The 21,549-nt window shown below is 35.4% G+C and overlaps 1 protein-coding gene across 1 annotated transcript; it reads right to left on the reverse strand.

Annotated features, from left to right (window-relative positions):
• Positions 1 to 21,168, reverse strand: LOC140171225 (uncharacterized). The gene is made up of 6 exons (XM_072194442.1): positions 20,409 to 21,168; positions 7,210 to 7,393; positions 5,338 to 5,399; positions 4,993 to 5,113; positions 4,367 to 4,517; positions 1 to 1,784 (listed from the first exon to the last, which is right to left on the reverse strand). The coding sequence occupies exons 1-6, from the start codon at positions 20,899 to 20,901 to the stop codon at positions 1,608 to 1,610; spliced, it is 1,188 nt and encodes a 395-aa protein (XP_072050543.1). The 5' UTR covers positions 20,902 to 21,168; the 3' UTR covers positions 1 to 1,607.
• Between the last annotated feature and the right edge of the window lie 381 nt (positions 21,169 to 21,549).

Genomic DNA, 21,549 nt, shown 5'->3' on the forward strand with positions numbered 1-21,549 from the left:
ATTTTGAATTTTGGGCTTTACTGGCAAGAGTTGTGATGGGGGGTATTTACCCCTCCCCTCCCGCGGCGCCGCCACTGCAAAGATCACTCTTTAGGATGAAATCAAAAGAGCGTAATTGATCAAAAGAAAACACCACGGCTTTTTTTTCTTTATCCACAACTTAAATCAAATATTGTTATTGCTCTTTCAAATTATTTTAAGATGGTAAAACTCAAGCTCAAATCAGAAATATTTTGTCAAACAAATACGATGCAATATAAATAGAGTAAAATACAATCTCAGGAGTTTTAGAGAGAGAAAACATACACAATTTTTATGTGACAGCGTTTACTCAATAAATTACTATGAACCAATTTTCTTCTGCCCTCGAAAAGTATAGTCATGGTGTTGTGAAGCAAAATAATTGTTCATAAAATTCAACTATGATTTTATATGATGCAGAGATCTATTAATGGATCAAGTTACCATGGAAACCAGCTTTTTTTCCGGATTCACCACTCATTCTTATCTGATCATCTAGTCCCCCTATGGAAATGTACAAGATTTGGCCTAGGCCTAAACGCTAAATAATGCATTGGGGCCTATTGGTGCAGACTCGCACACTAATGTGGCACAATATATTGAGGGCTCATTGCAACACAGTGCCTCATCTCCATCAGCTAGTTCCTCTGGGCAATAAAGACAATCGTGCTTATCAATAACACAACACTGGGGATGTGGCTGTGTTGCACTGAGCCCTCAATAATTATAATAATTTATGCGTTTTTGCCAACAGTATTCTCTATTCCCGTAGAGCGGGTTCAGTAAAATTGACTGTTAGTTGGCAACTTGCACCATCTATAGTCCTTAAGAACAAAAGGAAGTCTGGTTAACTCTATGTTTTACTTTTAAGTTTTGATCTTGAATTACATTAAACATGTTATACATGGAATGAATGTTTTTACACGTGTTGGTAGTAGACATATGTAAAATGTTAAAAATAAATCTTCAACACTCATATTTTTTGTTCCGTATATTTCGGAGAAATCCTTCTCCGTCATCAGCGGCTGGTAGTTGAATGTTGACTGGTTGATCCTCTACCCAATTTGGACGTTGGTGGAGTCCAAGATGGGTAGAGGATCAACCAGTAAACATTCAGCTATCATCCGCTGATGACGGAGAAAGGTTTCGCCGAAATATACGGAATAAAAATGTGAGCTTTGAAGACATTTTACATACATTATACATGGTATTTGTTGCAGAATTCAATATTATGAAGTTTAATGATATCATCTTCCTCGCTCGCCCCTGTTCTTAAATTTAGCTGTGGGATCCCTTGTGCACTGCATAAGTAAAAGTTGGCCATGAGATAAGTAAGTAGAGTTAAATTGAACAACTTTTTTTTTAGCTCAGAACTCTTTTTTCTCGAGCTGAGATGAAGTGAGGAAATTAAACATAATTTTGCTCAAATACATGTCTACACCAAAATTCATCCGCATAATATTAACCAAACTTCCTGTCACACATTTCAAACAATACATTAAAAACACGACACTTGAAAAAATAATTGTTATAATATATACATTTCAAAATATACATAAATACAATATAAAAAAGATGAATTATTGCTATACAACACTGGTCCTTGTTTGTGAGAATATATTGTCTGATCTTGATCTTTGCAAACTGGGTTCGTCTGATGGCTGAACGTGTACTGGCAGTAATGAGTAGTGTCTTGATTGCTGACGAGGTGGATGCAATAAATGACTATTATTTGGTGACGAATTTGTTGTGCTATTATATTCCTGCAGAAAAAATAAAAGAAGATAAGAGACATAAATTAGATTTTTTGAAATTTTATATCCCAATCACATTAAATCTGGTAAAAATGGAATAATAAATATGAATAATGATACTTTTCGGACTAAGATGCTTTTCTAGCCGTGGATTTCTGCCCCCCTGTAGGCCCACAAGTTTAGACCATTACCCGCCGCTACTGAGCCAATAATTAGAAATATTAAAGAAACTAAGTTCTTCAAAGAAAGGCTTATACGCCCAAAACAACCAAGAACTTTCGTTGTTTGAATCTTAACAACCAAAACAGAAGGTTCATGCATAATCTGCTTCAAATCGCCTTTAAGCTTCCCGATTTTTCAACACCCTCTCGGATGTGCTTTATCCCCATATGGGATTCCTATTTGCGGTGCACAAATTACTTCAATACACAGTCACTATTATGTGTTCTTCCGTATGGACCCTAAACACACCAGTATAGACAAAAACTTTGATTTACCAAATGGAGGATTTGTCTAATAATGCTAATTATGTGTGTAAAGAGGTAAGATTTATATTAATGAGTGCTACCAGCGTTTTGATTAAGTCACGTCTCAACTTCAGGACGTTCTTTATTATTATTCCTTAATTCCTTTTGGGCGAGAACATCGTAGCTTGACTAACCCACCCTTCCGCTAACCCCCTATATCACTCAGTAAGTTCATTAAAAAATCAATTATTAACACTATTATTTTTCTATACCTTTAAAAATAATGAATTTTTGTCTGTAAATATGTGGCATTTTGTGTGGGGGTGTGAGAAGAAACATCAAAATTTACACACGTGACTGGGAACAATTAAACTACAGAAAAGATACAGAAAATTCTCTTAGATCTTTTTAAAATAGAATCGGGAATAAAACAAGATGAATTAGCATCGGATATGCAAATAAATGCCATTAAAAGTCAAAAGAATTCATTGAATATTTTAGATATTTTTCTGTCATAACTAATCATGCATGTGTAACGGAGTCAAGTTTATACTTGAAAATCACCGTTCCGATTCATTTCACCTTTTGTGTTTTGTGTGCTAAAAATGTGGTTTACCGGTATGCTGTCACCGCACTGCCATGTGGATAAAATATGGAATTCCCCATAATGAATTTGGTTATTTTGTATTAAAAGAAGAATTAATTTCATAATTATTTTAAAGTTGTACCTTAGGCCCTTCACAATTAATTCTTAGTTTCCTGTTTCATGGTTGAAAACCAGGGATGAGGCGACTTTTAATTATTAATTATTAATTATCTTTTATTTTCTTTATTTTAAAATAAGTGGTCGCAACCTACATCAAGCCATTTTGACAAGGAGCATGCATTTAATTATTTTACTACTATGTTTGATTTTATACATAAGTAATGGTACAATCAGGTTCTATGTTTATTCATCATTATAGATGATATGATCAAAGTCAGAAAGTAGCAAATGGTTGTCATTAAAAGTTATTTTTAAAGAGAAAATCCAAAATATAAATAAAATAATTAAATATTTTGCAATTCTCTATACTTTGGACGCGGGCGGGAAACAGGAAACTAAGAATCAATTGTAATTGGCCTTATGTAACAACTTTGTCCTTTAAAAATTGTCTGTTGGAATGATTTGACTTGTCGAAGGTACAGGGGCGTAGCAAGAGCATGAGGGGCCCATGGACAAGGAGCAGTACTGCGGGCCCTTTTAACCAGGGCGGGATTTAGCCTACCTTATGGGGGCCCTGGGCCAGGTCAAAATTTGGAGGCCCCAAACTCACGTGTCGAGGAAGGCATGTGCACTCATGTCAGTGGCCAAGTTTTGGTTTAACTAAGGGGGACTATGGGAGACTAACATATTTTGTTCAATTCAATTTTGCTACTTGAATTTGCGAATTGAATTTTACAATTTTGCCCTATTTTGACCAAAAAACATGTTGTTATTGGAGTTAAAAGAAAGATGTAGAGGGCAATTTTGGGGCCCGAATTTTTTGGGCCCTGGCCCCTGGCCCATCTGGCCCAATGAGCTCCAATGGTATAAAAATCCGGCCTGCTCTCCATTATCAGCCCTTATTTAATTCTCGCTTTTCTGCTTCGGGCCCCTGAACCCTCGGGGCCCATGGGGCTTCGTCCACCCTGTCCCCCCGCTTGCTACGCGCCTGCGAAGGTAACCATGGTATAACCAAAAAATGTCTTAAATTGTAAGTATTGGATAGACCTAAAACTTATTTGTATAAAACGCACGGGCGCGCACTACGCGTACTATTGGCAGTGCTTTAGGACGTGTTCATTTTTCTTGCTGGTTGATACATTTATATTTGCTCGCATATTTCAAGAGTGAAAAATTTTAATAAATGCGTTTCACTTGATGCTCGTGAAATTGTACACAATAATGCACTTGTAATGCATGATGTTGATGCGTCTAATGCACTCCACCTGCGGGACTCGTGCATTAGACGCATCAACGTCTCAGTACAAGTACATTATTAATATGTACAATTTCACGAGCATCAAGTGATACGTATTTAAACCTCTAATTGGTCCCTGAGAAAAAGGAGAAATATTGTTGAATGAACTCGATATACTTACTATTTGTGGTGAATCATGACTGCTATGTCTGCTATCTGTTCTATGTGGCTGACTGTTGTGTCTCAATGGTTGCTGCTCTTCGAAACTTCTAAGATTTATTTCTTCTAATTGGAACTCTAATTCTCGTCTTTTATCGTGATAATATGATGATCTAGAAATAATAAGGAAAATAATGATTAGAAATCGTATTCCCCATAAATTTCACAGGTATTATTTGCTTAAGCTTATACCTTTTGTTCAGTTATTATGCTTTCTTACTAAACCTGTTTTCAACCAATCTAATGTTAGATTTTCATTATCTAAATCAATATATTATTGAAAAATAACACATTGATGTTTTGCAAAAGTTCATTCTACAAATCATATATTTTGAAAACTTGCTTGTTGTGAATGAGTTATGTACGTCTTACAAAGTGTTATTGTTTCAGCCCTCTTTACAACATAACTCAAGAACCACGGGACCTACAAAAGTATTTCAGTGATATTTGAATTCTTCTACACATTCGCTATGAAATGATCAATGCATTTTTTGCCAAAGCTCACTACGATTCCCAAGATGCTGTGAACTACTAAATCGCAACAGTTTAAAATAGTTGCTAACCTTAAATGGACATTTTGGCACTTACTTGTATCTGACGTATGCTACAGCACAGACGATGGCTACAAATAACAATGCACCAAATATGACGCCTAATGTGATGAGAGTTGTTTGCATATCACCATCAAAGATATTATTACTTTGGTCATCTGAAAAATAAAGAAATACACATGTTACTTAGTAAAAATAAATTATTAGAATTTTAATCATAGCATTTAAATGTGTTTTAAAAAATTATATTACTAATATTTTCCTACCTAAATATATTATTGTACGTGAGAAAATGACAGGTGATGATCAGGAATAAGTCTAAATAAATGCATCATTGTTAAAGAACTGAAATAATTGAATAAGAATAAAACAATCCATTTACCTGATTTTGAGAGATACGGGTCATGGACTTGACATCTAGGTCCTATAAATGGACTTTTACAGCTGTTAAAAGACAAAAAAAAATCATTAATTAGTGATACATGTACAATAGAAGAAGAATAGTTAACACGTGATGTTACACGTGATCATTATAATACTTCGACAATATCTTTGCGTTACATGCCTCATTGGCAGACCTTTCTTAAGATTTCTCAAAAATGTACTTGAAAGTTGATAATCTTACATGTAAAGATTTGAAATAACTAAGAGGGGCATCCAGTTATCCAGTTTCAGGAATTTCAAAAGAACTTTCACCACATTTTGATAATCGACGCGTTTTGAAATCAATGTGTCTTGAATACGATTCAAATAGATAAAATCTCAACTGTTGTCCTTGTGCAACTCACCTCACGATTAAAATTACACCACTTTAGTCATGCACAAATAATAGTATTCCCTTGGATTAGGTATTGGGATATAATATCAATAATTCATAAACTTCTTATCATGTTTATCAACTTTCAAGTGTCTTGTTGAGTTGCTAATACGATTGGTGTAAATTCCAAAATAACGTCTTAAGACATTTTGTCGAATAGCAAATAATGATCAGCTGACTGACATGGCTAATGGTATAAGTAACCATCAGACAAAATATTTCTTCAAAATCACCTCGAAATTACTCCTTTCAAATAGTGATAAGATTATATCACTTTACAAACAAAGGTATTTATTTCATTTAATCACCAGAACAATTTAGAGAAACCAATTTTCTTTTGTATTTAAGTGCTCTCCAGTTATCTTGGTTTATCTAAATCCATTCACTATAAAGAGTGAAGGTATTTCCAGGGTGCATCTTAACCGAACCCTGGTACTATAAATTTACCTTCAAAATTTTCAATTTTTAAATCAAGATAAATTCCATCATATTACTTTCAAATGGCATGTGCCAATAGCTACAGTATTGGTATGTATAATTGAGACCTAGACATAGTTATATGATAATTAAGAATCATCCCTGGATTATTATTATTATCATGATTATTCTGCCAAGGAATAGTGTATTACTTATGCGGCCCATTTGCAGCCCATACACGTTCAATTATATTGGGCAATATCAAAAACCCTGCATACAAAATCTACCATTGTGCACTGTGCACTGTACACTCGATCATTGGTAGTGTACATGTATATTGGTAGATTTTGTATCTAGGGTCTTTGATATTGCCCAATAAGATTGAACGTATATGGGCTGCATATAGGCTAATATGTATGGGGATGGCAACGATATTTTGTCATTGTATAAGGCAAAAGTATTTCTGCGTATATTTTGAACACTTTAGGATTCATAACTTTTCCATTTGTGATTTGCCCTGCAGAATATTTTTATCTGTTTAGGGAGCGATCGTTATTTATGGCAGGGGGGGATGGGTAAATTTAGGGGGGGAACACGAAATTTTTTTGTGGTCTTGAGGGGGAACCTGAAATTTTAGTTGAACCAAGAGGGGGATTGTTAAATTTTAAATGGAGAAAATTGGGAAAACAAGGGGGAACGCGAAAATTTTGAGCGGACGCGAGGGGGGAAAGCGAAATTTTTTGTCGATATTTTTGCCAAAACACCCATTCCCCCCCTGCCGTAAATAACGATCGGTCCCTTATTAAATAACAATGGTTATATTTGCTGAACAAAAAATAATCATGATATAATACTTAATGGTAAAACATTCTGAAGAGCCACATAATGAAAGCGATATGATGAAAAAGAGCAACACTGTACCACATCAAGATCAAACTTTCCTAGTGAAAAATTGTGCAACGATGTTATGGCATGTGCCAACTTTTTGTGAAATGGAAGTTTAATCCTCGGCGTACTTACAAGCAAAAGTATTTCTGTAGTTTGATGAGATAAGCACATTCTCCTCCGTTGAGACAGTAGCCATCTTTGGGACACCCTGTGTAGTGTTTGGTAGATGTAGATGCTATAGTCATATTGGGTGGTGCCGATGTGTTGTCTAGCTGGGTAACGTTAGGGGATGAGGCTGTAGATGAGTTGAAGGAATCTGAAGGAATGAATAAGAAGAACAGAGATATTTGTTAATGTTAATATTCTAAACACATTCTACAACATTATCTACCGCTTGACGCAAAGAACCTCTGTACACGGATACCTTTGGCGCACCCACATACACTACAAGACTACGAGGTACTGTGATCAGATGGTTGAAAAGTTTCTCAGCAGTAATGATGCTTTCATTTGATTTGAAACGACAGAATTCATAATACAAGTAAATAAGAATGTTATATAAAATCTTAAAACAATAACCATGATTTGAACATTAGTGATGTGAGAGGAATAAGAGGAAATGCTGAGAGGCCAAGACAATACGTGATCTCTTTGGGAGATGGCAACATATTGGCGTTTCACATGTTTCAGAAAGGATGGGCAGGAAGAACAAACTTGCAGCCACCAACAATGCCTGATTGTCAAGATGCTCCAGCAACTGGAGCAATGGCCATCATCATGAACGATCATCTGGTATATCTGGTCCCTATCTGATATTAAAAAGTACAGGAGAAATACACATGATATAGAATAGGTTAGTCTATAGGGCACGGAATAGAGAAAGTACTGTTGTTATCATGGCTATAAGATCCTGTGTGTTGGTATGAAAAGTTGAATTCTGCATTAATTTTGAAGCGATAGGGGTAGAGAAAGTTGACCTTTAAAAGCTCAAACAAAAGATTCGAATAGAACCCTCCAAATGAAAGTTATACGGTATCAAAGTGCCTTTGTTGGATAGTTTTTCAGTTGGGAATACGGGTATTATGATAGCTGTTGGCTGTTAAGAATCTTCGTCTCCTCTGAGAGAGGAAATATCCCAATTCAGTCAATGAATGTATTTGGTTAACTGACCCACTAATGTCTCCATTCACATGGTTGAGGATGCATAGTGGGTCAGTTCTTACAAAAGTTTTTCCAAAATGTTAAGCATAATCTACTAAATGTCGCAACCATGTTTTGAAATGCTCCAAGCAGTCGGAAATTTGTTGAAAAGTATGGAATCCCATATGGCAGAGGCAATAGGAATAGCAGTGATTGGTGGTGTCTAGTATTCATGACATTGTCGACACAATCGTCATCAGAAACAGTGTAGAAAATAAAATTTCAAGAAGCCTTTTGTATTAACGTACTAACTACCTCCTTTAACTGTGTTAACCCCAAGAACCTTTTGAGGGAGGGAAAGGGTTGAGGTTCCTGAGGGATATCCGCTTTTTGTCCTACTTTAATATCGGGAGAAAACTGCAGTTACTCTGGATGTTATTCAGCACAACGAACACATTTAAGGCAACGGGACTTGCAATTCTTGCATTCAGTTTTGGAATGTTCGTTGAGCTTCAAATTTAATAAGAACTGGTCAAATTGACCAAAACAAGGCATATTAGTTCGGTGGATCTTTCTCTATTTGGCACTTTGTATAAATACTGTATCTGAAACCACAATGTAAATTGTTAAGACAATATCAGCATTAATGGTGACTCTTTCAGCTTAACGTAGGTAGATATGATCACAACATCTGTCATCGTCTTCTATTGTATTATTCAATATGCCTATCCTGCAAATGATGCGTATGCGTATAAAAAACGCTACTTCATGTGAAAATCTTCCCTTTTTGCTGGTGACAGAAATGTAATGCTTTAGGTGTTTTCTTAAGAAATCAAATGTTGACAGGCTAGATCCTAAGGTGCGTGCCCGTGACCGTGGCCTTTAATATTTATTATTCTTCCTTCGTCTCCTTACGACCTATATATATAGCTACCTGACTTGAATGCTATATTTCATTACAAAGTGTTTTGAGGAAAAAGCTGGTTCAGATAGAAGTTTAAAATGTTGAGGAAGTCATACTTGAGGGAGGGGTTATTTTTAACTAAGCAGGTAATCTTATTATAAGAACTTGTTAAAACAAGTTCTTATAATAAGATTACCTGCTTAGTTCTTACAACATCGAGACTTTTAGAAACAGTTTACGCATTTGTTCTCAAATAAAAATAAACTTCTTGTTGAATCCAAGTATGGTAATTTTGTAAATTTAAAAAAATATTCAAACAATTTGTGGCACGCGTCCGTCGCGTCTCGACTGTGGACTCCTATGTGTGCAGATGTTTTACTTAACATACTAAGATTAATTAATTTAGACAAAATAATCAAAGACACATAAGTGCACACCATAGGGCTGAAATACGGTTGATGAAGCTCAGTGTTAATTGGTGGAGATACAGATATTGAATTTTTAATGCAGTTTTACATGGACTTATATTAATGATATATTGCATGCATGAGGTCTCTAGACGACTGATTGGCATTATTTCAAGTTCTTGTATTTTATTGTCTGGTATATAGTTGTTAACAAAAACAAAGTATTTTGGTTTTGTAAACTTTTCAACTTTTGCAGTGCAGTAAGCATGTTAAGTGTACCAGTCCGAGACAGTCGTACAGTATTCCAGTAATATTCCAATATTATTGAATTCACCATTTTGTTCATCGTTTGCAAAAGATTATTGTCATATATATCCACTCCAATTTGTTTTGTTTTTCCCCAAAACGGTGTGATTTTGTCTTTTTGTGCGTATTACATTTATAGTGCATTAGCAATATTTACACAGTCTCAAAATGATGACGTATGGGTATAAACAGTGGACACTAAATGCACCGTCGCTAAGTGAGTAGGGAGGTGGTATTTTAAGTCCAGGATTATTCTAGCCCCAGGTATATCAAGTCATAGGCACAATTTTTATCGCCCCGTCATGCAATGCAAAAATTGTGTGTAATCAGTATCAATTATCAAATGCTGTTAATTGAAGATGTTAATTATCCGTGGTCATTTTAGTAATCAGACCGTTACTTTCATAATTAGACTATTTAAAGATATTACTCTCATCTAAAAATGTTTAGAACTCGATTCTATAGGCTTGTACTTGTGAGTATCGAGCTGGGAACCCGAAGGTTCCATGTTCAACTTGATCATGCATGGTTGGTCTGACTTGCATGCTTTTTTAATAACTGAGGAGTTTTTGCCTCTCAGAAAATATCTATAGTACCGTATTTCTAATTGAATCAGAACGTGACAAGGCAGTGATAACAACATTAACTGCACGTGTAATCGTAATGTCTACATCCGTGTTGTTAAGCCGCAGTGCATTATGGGGCTGGTTGTTTTCATCCTCTGATGTCGGGTAGTCCCAGGGACTCAAGATGCTAATTTTCATCATCTTCAACACCGCAAATGTCACGATAAAATGGAGGGAAGAAGAATTTTGGCGGCGTAAAGTTATGCGAGTCGTCAACTTCAACTTGAATTCTTCAGGCAGTGATCTACCAACATGGCCATGGGTCAACTAGTAATAGGTCCCTGGTAAAATGCTTAAATCATACCTAGTATTCTATATTTTGATCAATAAAAGCTATATAAATTTTAAACTTTGATCTCAATATTTAGACTTTTTATCTATTTTGTGTTTATTTTCTTGTTTTTACATTATATCTTACACAGGGTACCGTATACTGCTCGTTAAATGGGGTTGAGCACCCACCGAGTTCGTACTTAACCCGACTATCAACTTCACACAGCAAGGACTCCCCCGTTTTTCCCTTTTAGTGTCAGTAATACGTGTATAAAGCTTTATCGATGATAAACTCTACGCACCTAGAGGCGAACCCTGGGAACCAAATGCTTTGATATCTTATTCATAAACCCAATGGCAGCTCACTGCACTCTATTTCAGTTGTCAAGACCAAAAGAATTTGGACTAAAGAATTTGCACTTTACCTCCATGAAACCTTTTGGTTTCCATGCTCAACAACAACTCATTCTTTAATACTGTATACTACTATTTGTATTATTGGCTGAGAATGTTCTATTTCATACTTAAAGTTTGAGCAAAGTTTCGAAAGAGTTATAAAACAAGGTTAAATTGCACGTGTTTCACTGTTTGCACTGGAAATAGTGCCATATATTGTTTGAACCATATACAAATTACCCACATTTTATGCATATTATGTCCCATTATTCAGCTGTACTACCATTATTCAGCTGTACTATTAAAAGTAACATGATTTTGCCAGGCGTATGGCCGAAATCATGGTAATTATGATCCGCTCAAGTTGCCGGATTCACACTGTTTTTCCAATCACAAGGACAAGTTTGAGCAAAATTCTTTGGTTTTAGTCAAGGAATATAAAAACTGGAAGCAACACTAACAATTATCACGTGTCGTGCATTGCGTAATATCAAATACTACCTCAATTTTAATCCCATTTTATTGTTCCTTAAATAACACCCTTCTGAGCGATGATTGTCTTCGCGCTGATTACGTATACCGGTGCAGTAACTTCAATCATTCACTAACCAATTAAACGATTCAATGACTCTAAATACTAATGTTCGTGTATTTATTGTTTCAAAGTCTTGTTGTTACATATGAATATTATGAGGTCTTTGATTTACTATTGTCTGTGACTATCTCTGGAATTCCGTAAACAAATCCAAGTCGTACGTGACGGCGACCCATTGAATATCTCCTCAAGATGGTACATAAAAAGTTGGGCAAATCAGGGATATGAGACAAATGAACCACACGAGTGGTACGCCTTTACGACGTTGCTTATGCAATACAGTCAGTTACAGAAAGAGTCGATCGGATGTAAATACGTGATTGTCCTTGCTCAAAAATACTTGGTTTGATTTGATATTGAAGTATACATAGCAGCTATTGGTACTGCAGTACATGGCAGCTATCATTGCATTTAAAAATTTTTTTTTTATCATAATACCACCATCAGTACCACGATCTGAATTTTAGTATGAGATGCGTGGGCAACACGCAGGTGTCATAGGCGCCGGGATTGTTTGGTCAGCAATCCGCACTATCAGAAAACACACAATAATTAACAAAACAATTTATTGCTTTCTTTTCTGTTAATTGCAAATACTTGCAATAATAATTTGTTCTTCAGGTTTAAGTGTAGTAATGTCAAAATAAAACTTGGATCTGTAGTTGGACGCTTGAATGAAAATTATTTTTCCTGGCAATATTATTTTACGACTACGAGGTGACTTTCAATTAAGTAACTTTCTTTTCCCAGTAATAGATTGAATTCAGTTCAATTTCTTTGTCCTTTCATACCATTATCTATAGTAATTTATTGAATAATGATCAATTATTAATTAATGTAATTACATTATATTCCCATATATTCTCATCTGACAGAAGCACAGAACACAGTTCACCTGAATTGCTTTATATAATGACCACTGCCGCGCCGGATCGGTACAAAAAAGACATATGCCACCACTTGAGGCTGAGGTCAATGTTCAGAGTCATCAAAGTAGAGGTTGTTGAACTAAGCCTGAGAATGAGGCAAACTTTGGTCGTCATCTCCGAGTTTAAAGTCTTTTAACCCTCATACAAGTCATAGTGCATTTACAAATGGTAAATGACATTATCAGATTTGGTTATCCAAACTCATACTCTACAACATAAGCTTTCACTGAGGGTAATTGTATGCTACTGAACTATGCCATGAGAATGATGCTATATATTGCCTTATAGTTATACATAGGGGAAAGTTCACGTTACCTTTGACGTGTCTGACTACGCTTGACACGAGACTGTAACACGAGTCATTTCATATTGTCGCCACATTTTTACTAATTGTCCTTAATTTCTGGTCAAAGTCACGGCCAATAGGTTATAAGTTGTATAGGTTATATCCATTGTTAGCATGGTTTAGTGCTTTCTAACAGAGTTTCGTAAAACAATTTGATAACTTCACTACAATCGTGCTTAATAAGTAAATGTTTGATTATCAGTATAAAGCATTGAACCGATTGAGGTTCTGCCAGTCGGATAAGTATTATGAAACTGTCGGTCAAGGACAAGAATTACTTCCACTTCGCCCTCATGGTGGCTCTGAAAAGATTCGTTTTGGAGGTGCCCTTTCCTACTGGAGATTTGGTGGCTCTGAAAAGAGCCGTTCGATCTTTAGAGCCACCATATGATAAGTAGATATAACTTATAAGGGAAAATATATTTTGTGTCCCATACTTCGAGATAGAAAAAACCGCGGTGTCATTGTACTCTTAATATACAGTATGTGTATAATAGTAACATTGTTTGTTCTTATAACTACATAAGGTATGTCACTCTATTTAAACTTCACATTCCTACTATAGAGTACCTGAGCACATTGGCAACATTACGTCTTTCCTATTTTCCGCATCAGGTATGCCATTCTATTTTAAAAGCTCACACTATTATACCTGAGTAAACTAGCAACATTGTGTCTTCTAGAGCTTCAAATTTGCTCGCATCTAATGGAGAGTGAGGTCAAACATGTTTGCACATATTCGCAAACACTGTATTTCCTATTTCAATTTTTTAAATCAACCTCTAATTCAATAAGATCTCTATTATATAGACATTGAAATTATCCGAGTTCCCCAGTCGCCCAGTCTCATGAGGTCACTTTCTAAATACTCTGTGGTTAAAAACTATCAAGTATCATTTAAATGTATTATATCAAATAATATTTATTTACTTTGTTTATCTTATTTCATTGTGGCACTTAAAGTTATTACCGTGGGTGTAAGTGGTAGCAATATACAAATGAAGTTTGCAAACATTTTAGACTGGGTGCGGAATACAGACCCACCTTTATAACACTTCCATAGGACCGGCTGTCTCCGGGTAAACCTTACTCTCATTTCCAAGCCAGACATTCGAGTATCCGCATGACCCGAAGCCGTCACACTTAGAAATTCCCTCAAAATATTTTCACTTTTCAATTTGTTTAATCATGTGTAAAATTGAAAAGACAACATATATACATAATCTGATTTGTATTGTGTAAACAAACAAGTATTATTTTGAGTTACACCTTAAAAAATAACAGAAGAATAAAAACATCTGTACGTTTAAACATTGTTACATAAAGCTTAGTCTTTTCCTCTTCAAGATACTACACATATTTATAGATATTTAGGAATAAAATAACATGTGTAGCCTACTGCAAACAATAATTGGTGACATCTACCAATGAACTACCCTTATCGACTGGTGAACTTTGTAACTATGATGTTCTGGTAAAGATCAAGTTCACAAACCCAAGACCAATATCATTTTGTTAAAGATCTGGACTGAGTATGCGATGTACATTGTACTTAAAAGTGGGGCTATTCTAGAAAATAAGTACACACCCAGCACAGCACACACACATTTAGAAAAGATTTGAAATTCCAGCTAAAACATGAAAAATAGTTATATCTATTTTATTCTCAGTAAAAAAATGGAAATCCAAAATGTGCGGGTAATTATAAATTTTAGAATTCCTTGATTTTTCAGATTTAATTGATTGCATTTCTTCAAAGCATTGTCAATGAACAGTAGCAATGGTAGAAAGTAAACTTGGAATTCCAGCTATTTCTTTTATTGACAAAAGCTACTCTGGAATATACCAGTTACCCATGACAGAGCAGTTTGACAGTTTGAGCTGTCAGATACACATGATCGTGATTTCGCAATTACAAGACTCGGTGAATAGAAGACAAATAATTAACAATGCATTACATTTAAGTTATCTTTGGATACGACCTATTGCCTATATTGAGACATTCCTTTACGATAACATAAGTCACAGAAATATAGAAAGCAAAGTCTACATTCCTTATTTAAAGTAGCTAAGTAGGTCGATCTAGTATTTTTGTCAATGAAATGCAGCATATATAGGTTTGTATTATTGTAAATAGATAACGATTGGACATTGACCGGTAATCTCCAGTTAAAATGGCAAATGAGTGTCAAAAAGTTTATTCTTTCGATTTCACTTTGCCTGGTAAAATAATTAGATTTACAACACCATGATTATCATTATTATGTAATCTAGATGTGTGTTCCACGGCCTCGAATTTACTTGCTTAATTTTGTATTTTCAGAGACCAGAATTATGGCATTCAAATAACGGGGCTCGAATTGATACCGTACATCATATCGAGTCTAATAACAAGGGATTTATTATATATATTTAAAAAAATCACTGAGCGCTGCACATAAAAATAAAGAATCTTACTATAAAATAATACAGCCGATTGAGCTAATATAACTAGTATTCAGGTATTAGTAAAATTAAATTTGTGTACTTACAATTTCATTATGATCATACTTGTGCATCTACATGAACACAATTATGCACAGTATTGATTCCACAGCTCGTATAGCAATTAAATCATGCACAGGGCACTCCGTTGTAAATGGATTGCCTTCTACACTATTGTCTTCTACAATAGGCATGTTTAGGTATTTACTACGTAGTGCCTTGTGCCTGGTTTAATTGCTGTATGAGCTGTGGAGCTAATACTGTGCATATCTCTATTCATGCAGACGCGCAAGTATGATCATAAAGAAATTTTAAGTACGAAAATTAAGATTTTGGGGGACATTGTCCCGGCATGCATTGTCCCACCATATCATCCAATATTCATTTGTAGTTAGGCACTTGGATACCAAGTAGGTTGCTAAACACTTGAGAACCAATAACAACACCACTTAACTTCACATTAACATGTTTGCTAAAGATGTTGACTCAGTTTATACGGTTTACTTAAAATAAGTTTAAATATTTTTGTAGCGAATACTAAGTAAAATGAAGTTTCTCACACATCTGCCGCTTTTTCAATGTAAGAAATATCTCTACTCTCGACTATGTCAGCATGGTTGTGCCATTTAAGTCATGGGGCATCTGCGGTATAATGGTATAATGTCTGACACCAGATGATTTGCAATCGAAAAGTCATGATAATACTTTTCAAATCATTTGTTTAAGGTAATTCAAGAATGATTTGCTTTCAATTGCACCGCACGTGAATCTTGGCATGTGGGATGGGACAGTAATGCAAAAGAGGACAGTTTAGATCAGTAGGATACTGCACATTAGACGCTTTATATCAACTTTAATATTTCAACCTTTTGGGTGACGCTCTTCAGCAGCTTTCAGCTCTTCGGTTACCTGCTAAAAGTGTTTCACCACTACTTAACCAACGTATTACAATCACGTTTAGATGAAAAGAATACCTCAGGATCTGAAACTGCTGATAACCTCTATACCATTTCCAAGGGTGTGTAGGGATAAATTTGACAATGATAAATAAATGTTATTCAATTGTGGGAATAGTTGGCAATATTATAGATGAATGTGGTATCTGTGGTTGCACCCGAATTTGCACAAAATGAATGTCAGCGGATGTTTTATGTAATGTTAATGTCATACATATCACCACCCAACATGAACAAAAAATCAATCTTTTCTGAACTGGCTAGCTGACTTTAGATCAGCTAGTAGACCTGCAGACATGTAAATGCCTGGTAACTTGAAGGTCCTGTGTTCAAATACTAAAAAATGTTCATATGGAAACGTTGACTAAAGGGTTTTCGAGGTGCATGATGGCGAACCTTGAAAAGAACATAGCATCTATATCTACTGATCTATATATTAACACTTTAAGCTACTTTAGCTTCATCCATTTTGTATGTTTTATTTTCATCGTGTTGTACAAGTAGCAAAATGAACTGTTTTGTTTGAATAAAAAAATTACAAAGGTTACTGTGATATACTAGTATTTATGAAATATTATCGTATCGGGTGGTATGGTTGGCAGGGCTACAAAGTACACGCACGTGGTTTTGCTGAATGTCGTGACCAAACTCCATGTTGCACAGCTGTTTGCAAACTGTTGTAGTTTTGTTTCATCATTAATCCAATGAAATTGGACAAAACAATCGACTAAGAAAAATTGGAAAAGTGCTTAAAATTGTGACACGTTACAACCGTTTTGCTTTAATAGGGAAACGTTTGAATCCTACAAAATATTCCAAAGCTTAAATATGAACTGCTTAATGCACGAAAGAATTAAATAACAAAAGTATTACAAACATGATGAATTATGACTTTCAAGTTTTAGACACTTTGCAGCTTCAGTTAAAGTTTGAAATCGCGTACCCTATGTACAATTATGTACTAAATCTGCACTGCAAGTTTAGGCTTATTTGCATCATTAAAAATAACTCCAGGTAAGCCCTGTGTCTGAACCTTCAAACCTTTGACAATCTTCAGTTATTCCAGACCCAATCAGGCCACGAGATTGTGCACCATACATACATCAGGTACAGGTTGTGCAAAATGTGAACCCAGCTTGGCTATAGATTAAACATGACAGGGGGAACTTAGGTCATTCAAGTGAAAACTTGCTCGTGTCCCTATTGATAAAAATATCCAGCCCTTCTTATGACACATGTATGGTGTACCCTGTTAGCCGGCACGTCACACCGTACCGGTACTTAATTTAGCCCTACCGTACCCCAGATTTAAGTAGTCTTAGGGTCAAAAGATAGCAAGGTGACAAGAGATTATGTTAAGGGGTTGAATGAATTAAAGGGCTTCTTATCAAGGGCTTATCAATTCACTGAATTCAGCCCTTAAAAGTGAGTGACTATGGGATTTTTGCCAAGGTGGGGGTGGTCCAGACACTATCCTCAAAGGCAAAACCATATCCACGCTGCGGATCTCGGTGCGGATCTTGGTGAAAAACAATGTACGGCTAAACTTAAGCCTTTAATATTAAGGCTAATATAATACATTATGCAGATGATGTCACGGGTTTACCGTTTATATTTTAACTAAATTTAGAATTTTAGTGACAACCTTGAAAAACCGTTTGCCTATTGAAATTTATTCACATGTTTGAACTCTAAGATATATTGCAAAATAATTGATCATTGTACATGATAATAATGGTCTAAATAAGAAATTGATAAGAATATCTATTATAACAATGAAAATAAAACGCTTAAAAATAGCTTACTTAACTGCTTACTTAATATTAAGTTACTTAACCTAGTTAAAAATGGTATGGACTTGTATTTAGCCACCCGCTATCATGGCTATTAAAATTCATCAACTTGTAGTTAAGAATCCATACAGGGTGCCTTTAATCAACTTTTAACCAATCAGCAGCAAGAACACTCCGAGTTCTTAAACTTAATTACAGAAGCCAAGTAAATTGAGAATTGGTAAAGCCTCGTAGCCGCCATAAGTATGGGGATGTCCAATTTATCAATTATAATTATGATTCACTGTCATATAGACCTCATGAAGGGATAATGATGATAATGATGTTAGATTTGATGATTGAATGACATTTGTGACCAAAAGTTGAACCAGAAAATGCGTACACCTGACCTTAAACGCCATGTTAGAAAGAGGATTATCGTGACTTACTGTCTTACGCCTTTTAATAACATTAGATTTGACTGTGTCCCACTTACACGTCTAATTAGGGCAATAATGGATCATGAATGACTTTAAACGATTAAATGTAACACAACATGAATGTGATTAATAATAATGTAAGCCAAACTTTCGTGTAATATAAGAGGATGGTCAGATCAACAACCACAGCTCCACCTTTTTTTCCATCGGGTGATGTTGGCATATCAGTGGAGAGCCCGCGTATTAACTCTCAAATAATATTAGGCTGAAAGCGGACTGAAAGATGTTTTGTTTGGATTCAGTGTCGAAAGTGGGTTAACCCAATTATTAAATGTATTGCTCATTTTGGCTCCCATGTCAATCATATCAGAAGGGATTGAAATATTATCATAAAATAGATGGGATTGGAGTCAAGGTCATTTGACCAAAGTGGAATAAGCATAAGATGAAATCGGACCATCCTCCTTCAGATTTAGATATCCATAAAAAGGCTTTAGGTGTTATATTATGAATGGGGCCGGTAGTGGATAGCTTTGTTTATTGTAAGGTAAGAAGGAAGGTGTTCTTTGAGGTTGATACTTGTACGTATAGATAGGTAAATCACGCTGCCTTTTGTTTAAAGAAGTTCAAATTCATCCGGTGGGAAATACCTTAATTAAAACCTAAATCTATTCGTAAATCGCATACCTGGTCAGCATACATGTGATTTGCGCAATGTCAACACACAAATATGCCCAACAGAATAACATAAAAGGAAGTCTTCACAAAAGAAATAAAAGACTCTTTGTTGATCTGTCATTTCTACAATACGATTATTAATGCGCTTGGCAAATTCACACGGTAAAAGGGCTTCCCCGTGACCCGATTTATAAAGTCAATGTTGAAATAGAATAAGAATAGACACGGGGGATACCTGTGAAGTATAATAAGATATGATGATATCAAAAGATCTGAATCTAGATAAATCTATTTAATTGGGTGCTATGAACGCCCAATAACGTCAAATAAACCCTGCATGATTGGATTCGCATTCTCAAATGCATGGTTCAATGACCATAATCAACCACTGTACAAACTCTGGGATTGACCTTTCACCTTTGATTGTTTGAGTAACGCAAAATGATCGAATAGGGTAATACAGTCCACATAAATAAGACAACATTATTAATTTTTGGTCCAAATCAAACACTTTTCATTACTGCAGGTTCTAAAATAAAGGTCTACATCAAGATCTTAAATTATGGTGCTTCAAATGCACATCTATTGACTGAATAGCAGTCTATAATTTCGAGCAATTCTCACGATATTTCATAATGCTGCATGAGCAAAAACAGCATATTTGTATACCTTGGTCAAAGTACAATATTTAATAGTGTACTCACTGTCACTATAAGCTTGCTCTGTATATACATTCACAAATTTTGTTATTGCTCAATCATTGTAAATAATTGCAATAATGAATTATTTACTCAACTGACACGTTGTTTACTGTAACGCATGATATTAATCCACGAGATAAATTCTAAGTTATTTGTATCAATTATCCTGGTCATCTGTCACAATACACCAAAAACAACATTAAACCATCTGAAGAATAGATATTTGAAGATTTTGATAACTTCATGTATTGAGAAATTCAAACTATTAACGGTGATTTTAAAAGTGAAATAAAGGTTAACATTTACGATACCTTATGGAATATTTACTAGTGTAAGATCATGTTTTTTACATTTTTTGTTTTTCATTCTGACACCTACCGTTTTCTCTCTCGATGACCTTCCGTAGCACACGAAGTTCCTCTTTGCTATTCAGCACTCCATCAAATTGTAAAGTAAATACATCTTCATCTTCTGTCTCTTGCAAAAATAAGATATATTTTTCTTTTTGTTTTGCATTCTGCATACATTCCGTCACTCTTGATTCGGTAGTTCCCAACCTGACGGGGCCTGCTGCATCTAGGCCCGTCACAGTAATATCCCTTTTGTCAAGACGATTAGGATCTCCTTTAAGCGTTCTTGTCACTCGTACCTCTAAATCACCACTTTCGCTACGACCCTGGATCCTTGCTTTAACTACCACAGGTACTAGCGATGTTTTATCCTCAGTTCTTAAAGAACTATCGCTGTAACAAGTTGCTTCGACGGAATACATTGCAAAAGTTAAATAAAAGTAAAAAAATAGTACAGAGCAAGTACATTTGATCAGTACTGCTTGGGTTGGTTCCATTGCTGATGCCTTGGTACACTTCATTGCAAATGTTGTTACGGTAAAGTACTCCGGTTAATCAAATATAAAACTGGCAGAATATAATGCACACACTGGCACGGCTTGATATCAAAATAGTGATTTGGTAATATTTTCCACCCGAATGCGTAGCTTTAAAACGCTCTTATCCTTCTCCCAATTATGCTCTCAAAAGAGTCAATCTTAACATTTGAGAAGTCAAGATTTAACAACACATGTGCTTCGAGTAAGCAACTAATGGTATAATGCGACAACTTCTTTCAAGCGCACACTCTTTAATGGTATCGTAACATACACGGAAGCAATAGTTGGTTTGATTGAACAAGGGCAATTCCAGGCTAGATAGTCACGCCCCCGGAACTGACGTAGTAAATATAGGCATGGTCAAGGTACGTGTAGTGACTTGATTCTTTGGGTACAATTGAAAGCGCCCAAATTAGATTTTTGTCTGGCAACACTGGTATTATTTCAAGCAAGCGTGAAAGTGTAGCAACCATTCAAAAAGTTGCAGAGTACTTTTTAGTATATTAAAATGTACAAGTTTACCAAGGCATGGTGTAAGGGAAAGTGATTGCGTACAACTTAAGCGATATTACAACATATGCATTATGATTATATAACGCGTTGTTAAGCAACAATGGGTCAAGTGCTTTA

Source organism: Amphiura filiformis, chromosome 15, assembly GCF_039555335.1.
Source record: "Amphiura filiformis chromosome 15, Afil_fr2py, whole genome shotgun sequence".
Lineage (NCBI taxonomy): Eukaryota > Metazoa > Echinodermata > Ophiuroidea > Amphilepidida > Amphiuridae > Amphiura > Amphiura filiformis.

Coding starts and splice junctions, on each gene's coding strand:
- LOC140171225 (XM_072194442.1), bottom strand. CDS start 20,901: ATGAAGTGTACCAAGGCATCAGCAATGGAACCAACCCAAGCAGTACTG. Junction 7,394..20,408: donor GGTCATCGAGAGAGAAAACG/GTAGGTGTCAGA, acceptor TCATTCCTTCAG/ATTCCTTCAACTCATCTACA. Junction 5,114..5,337: donor CCCGTATCTCTCAAAATCAG/GTAAATGGATTG, acceptor TTTATTTTTCAG/ATGACCAAAGTAATAATATC.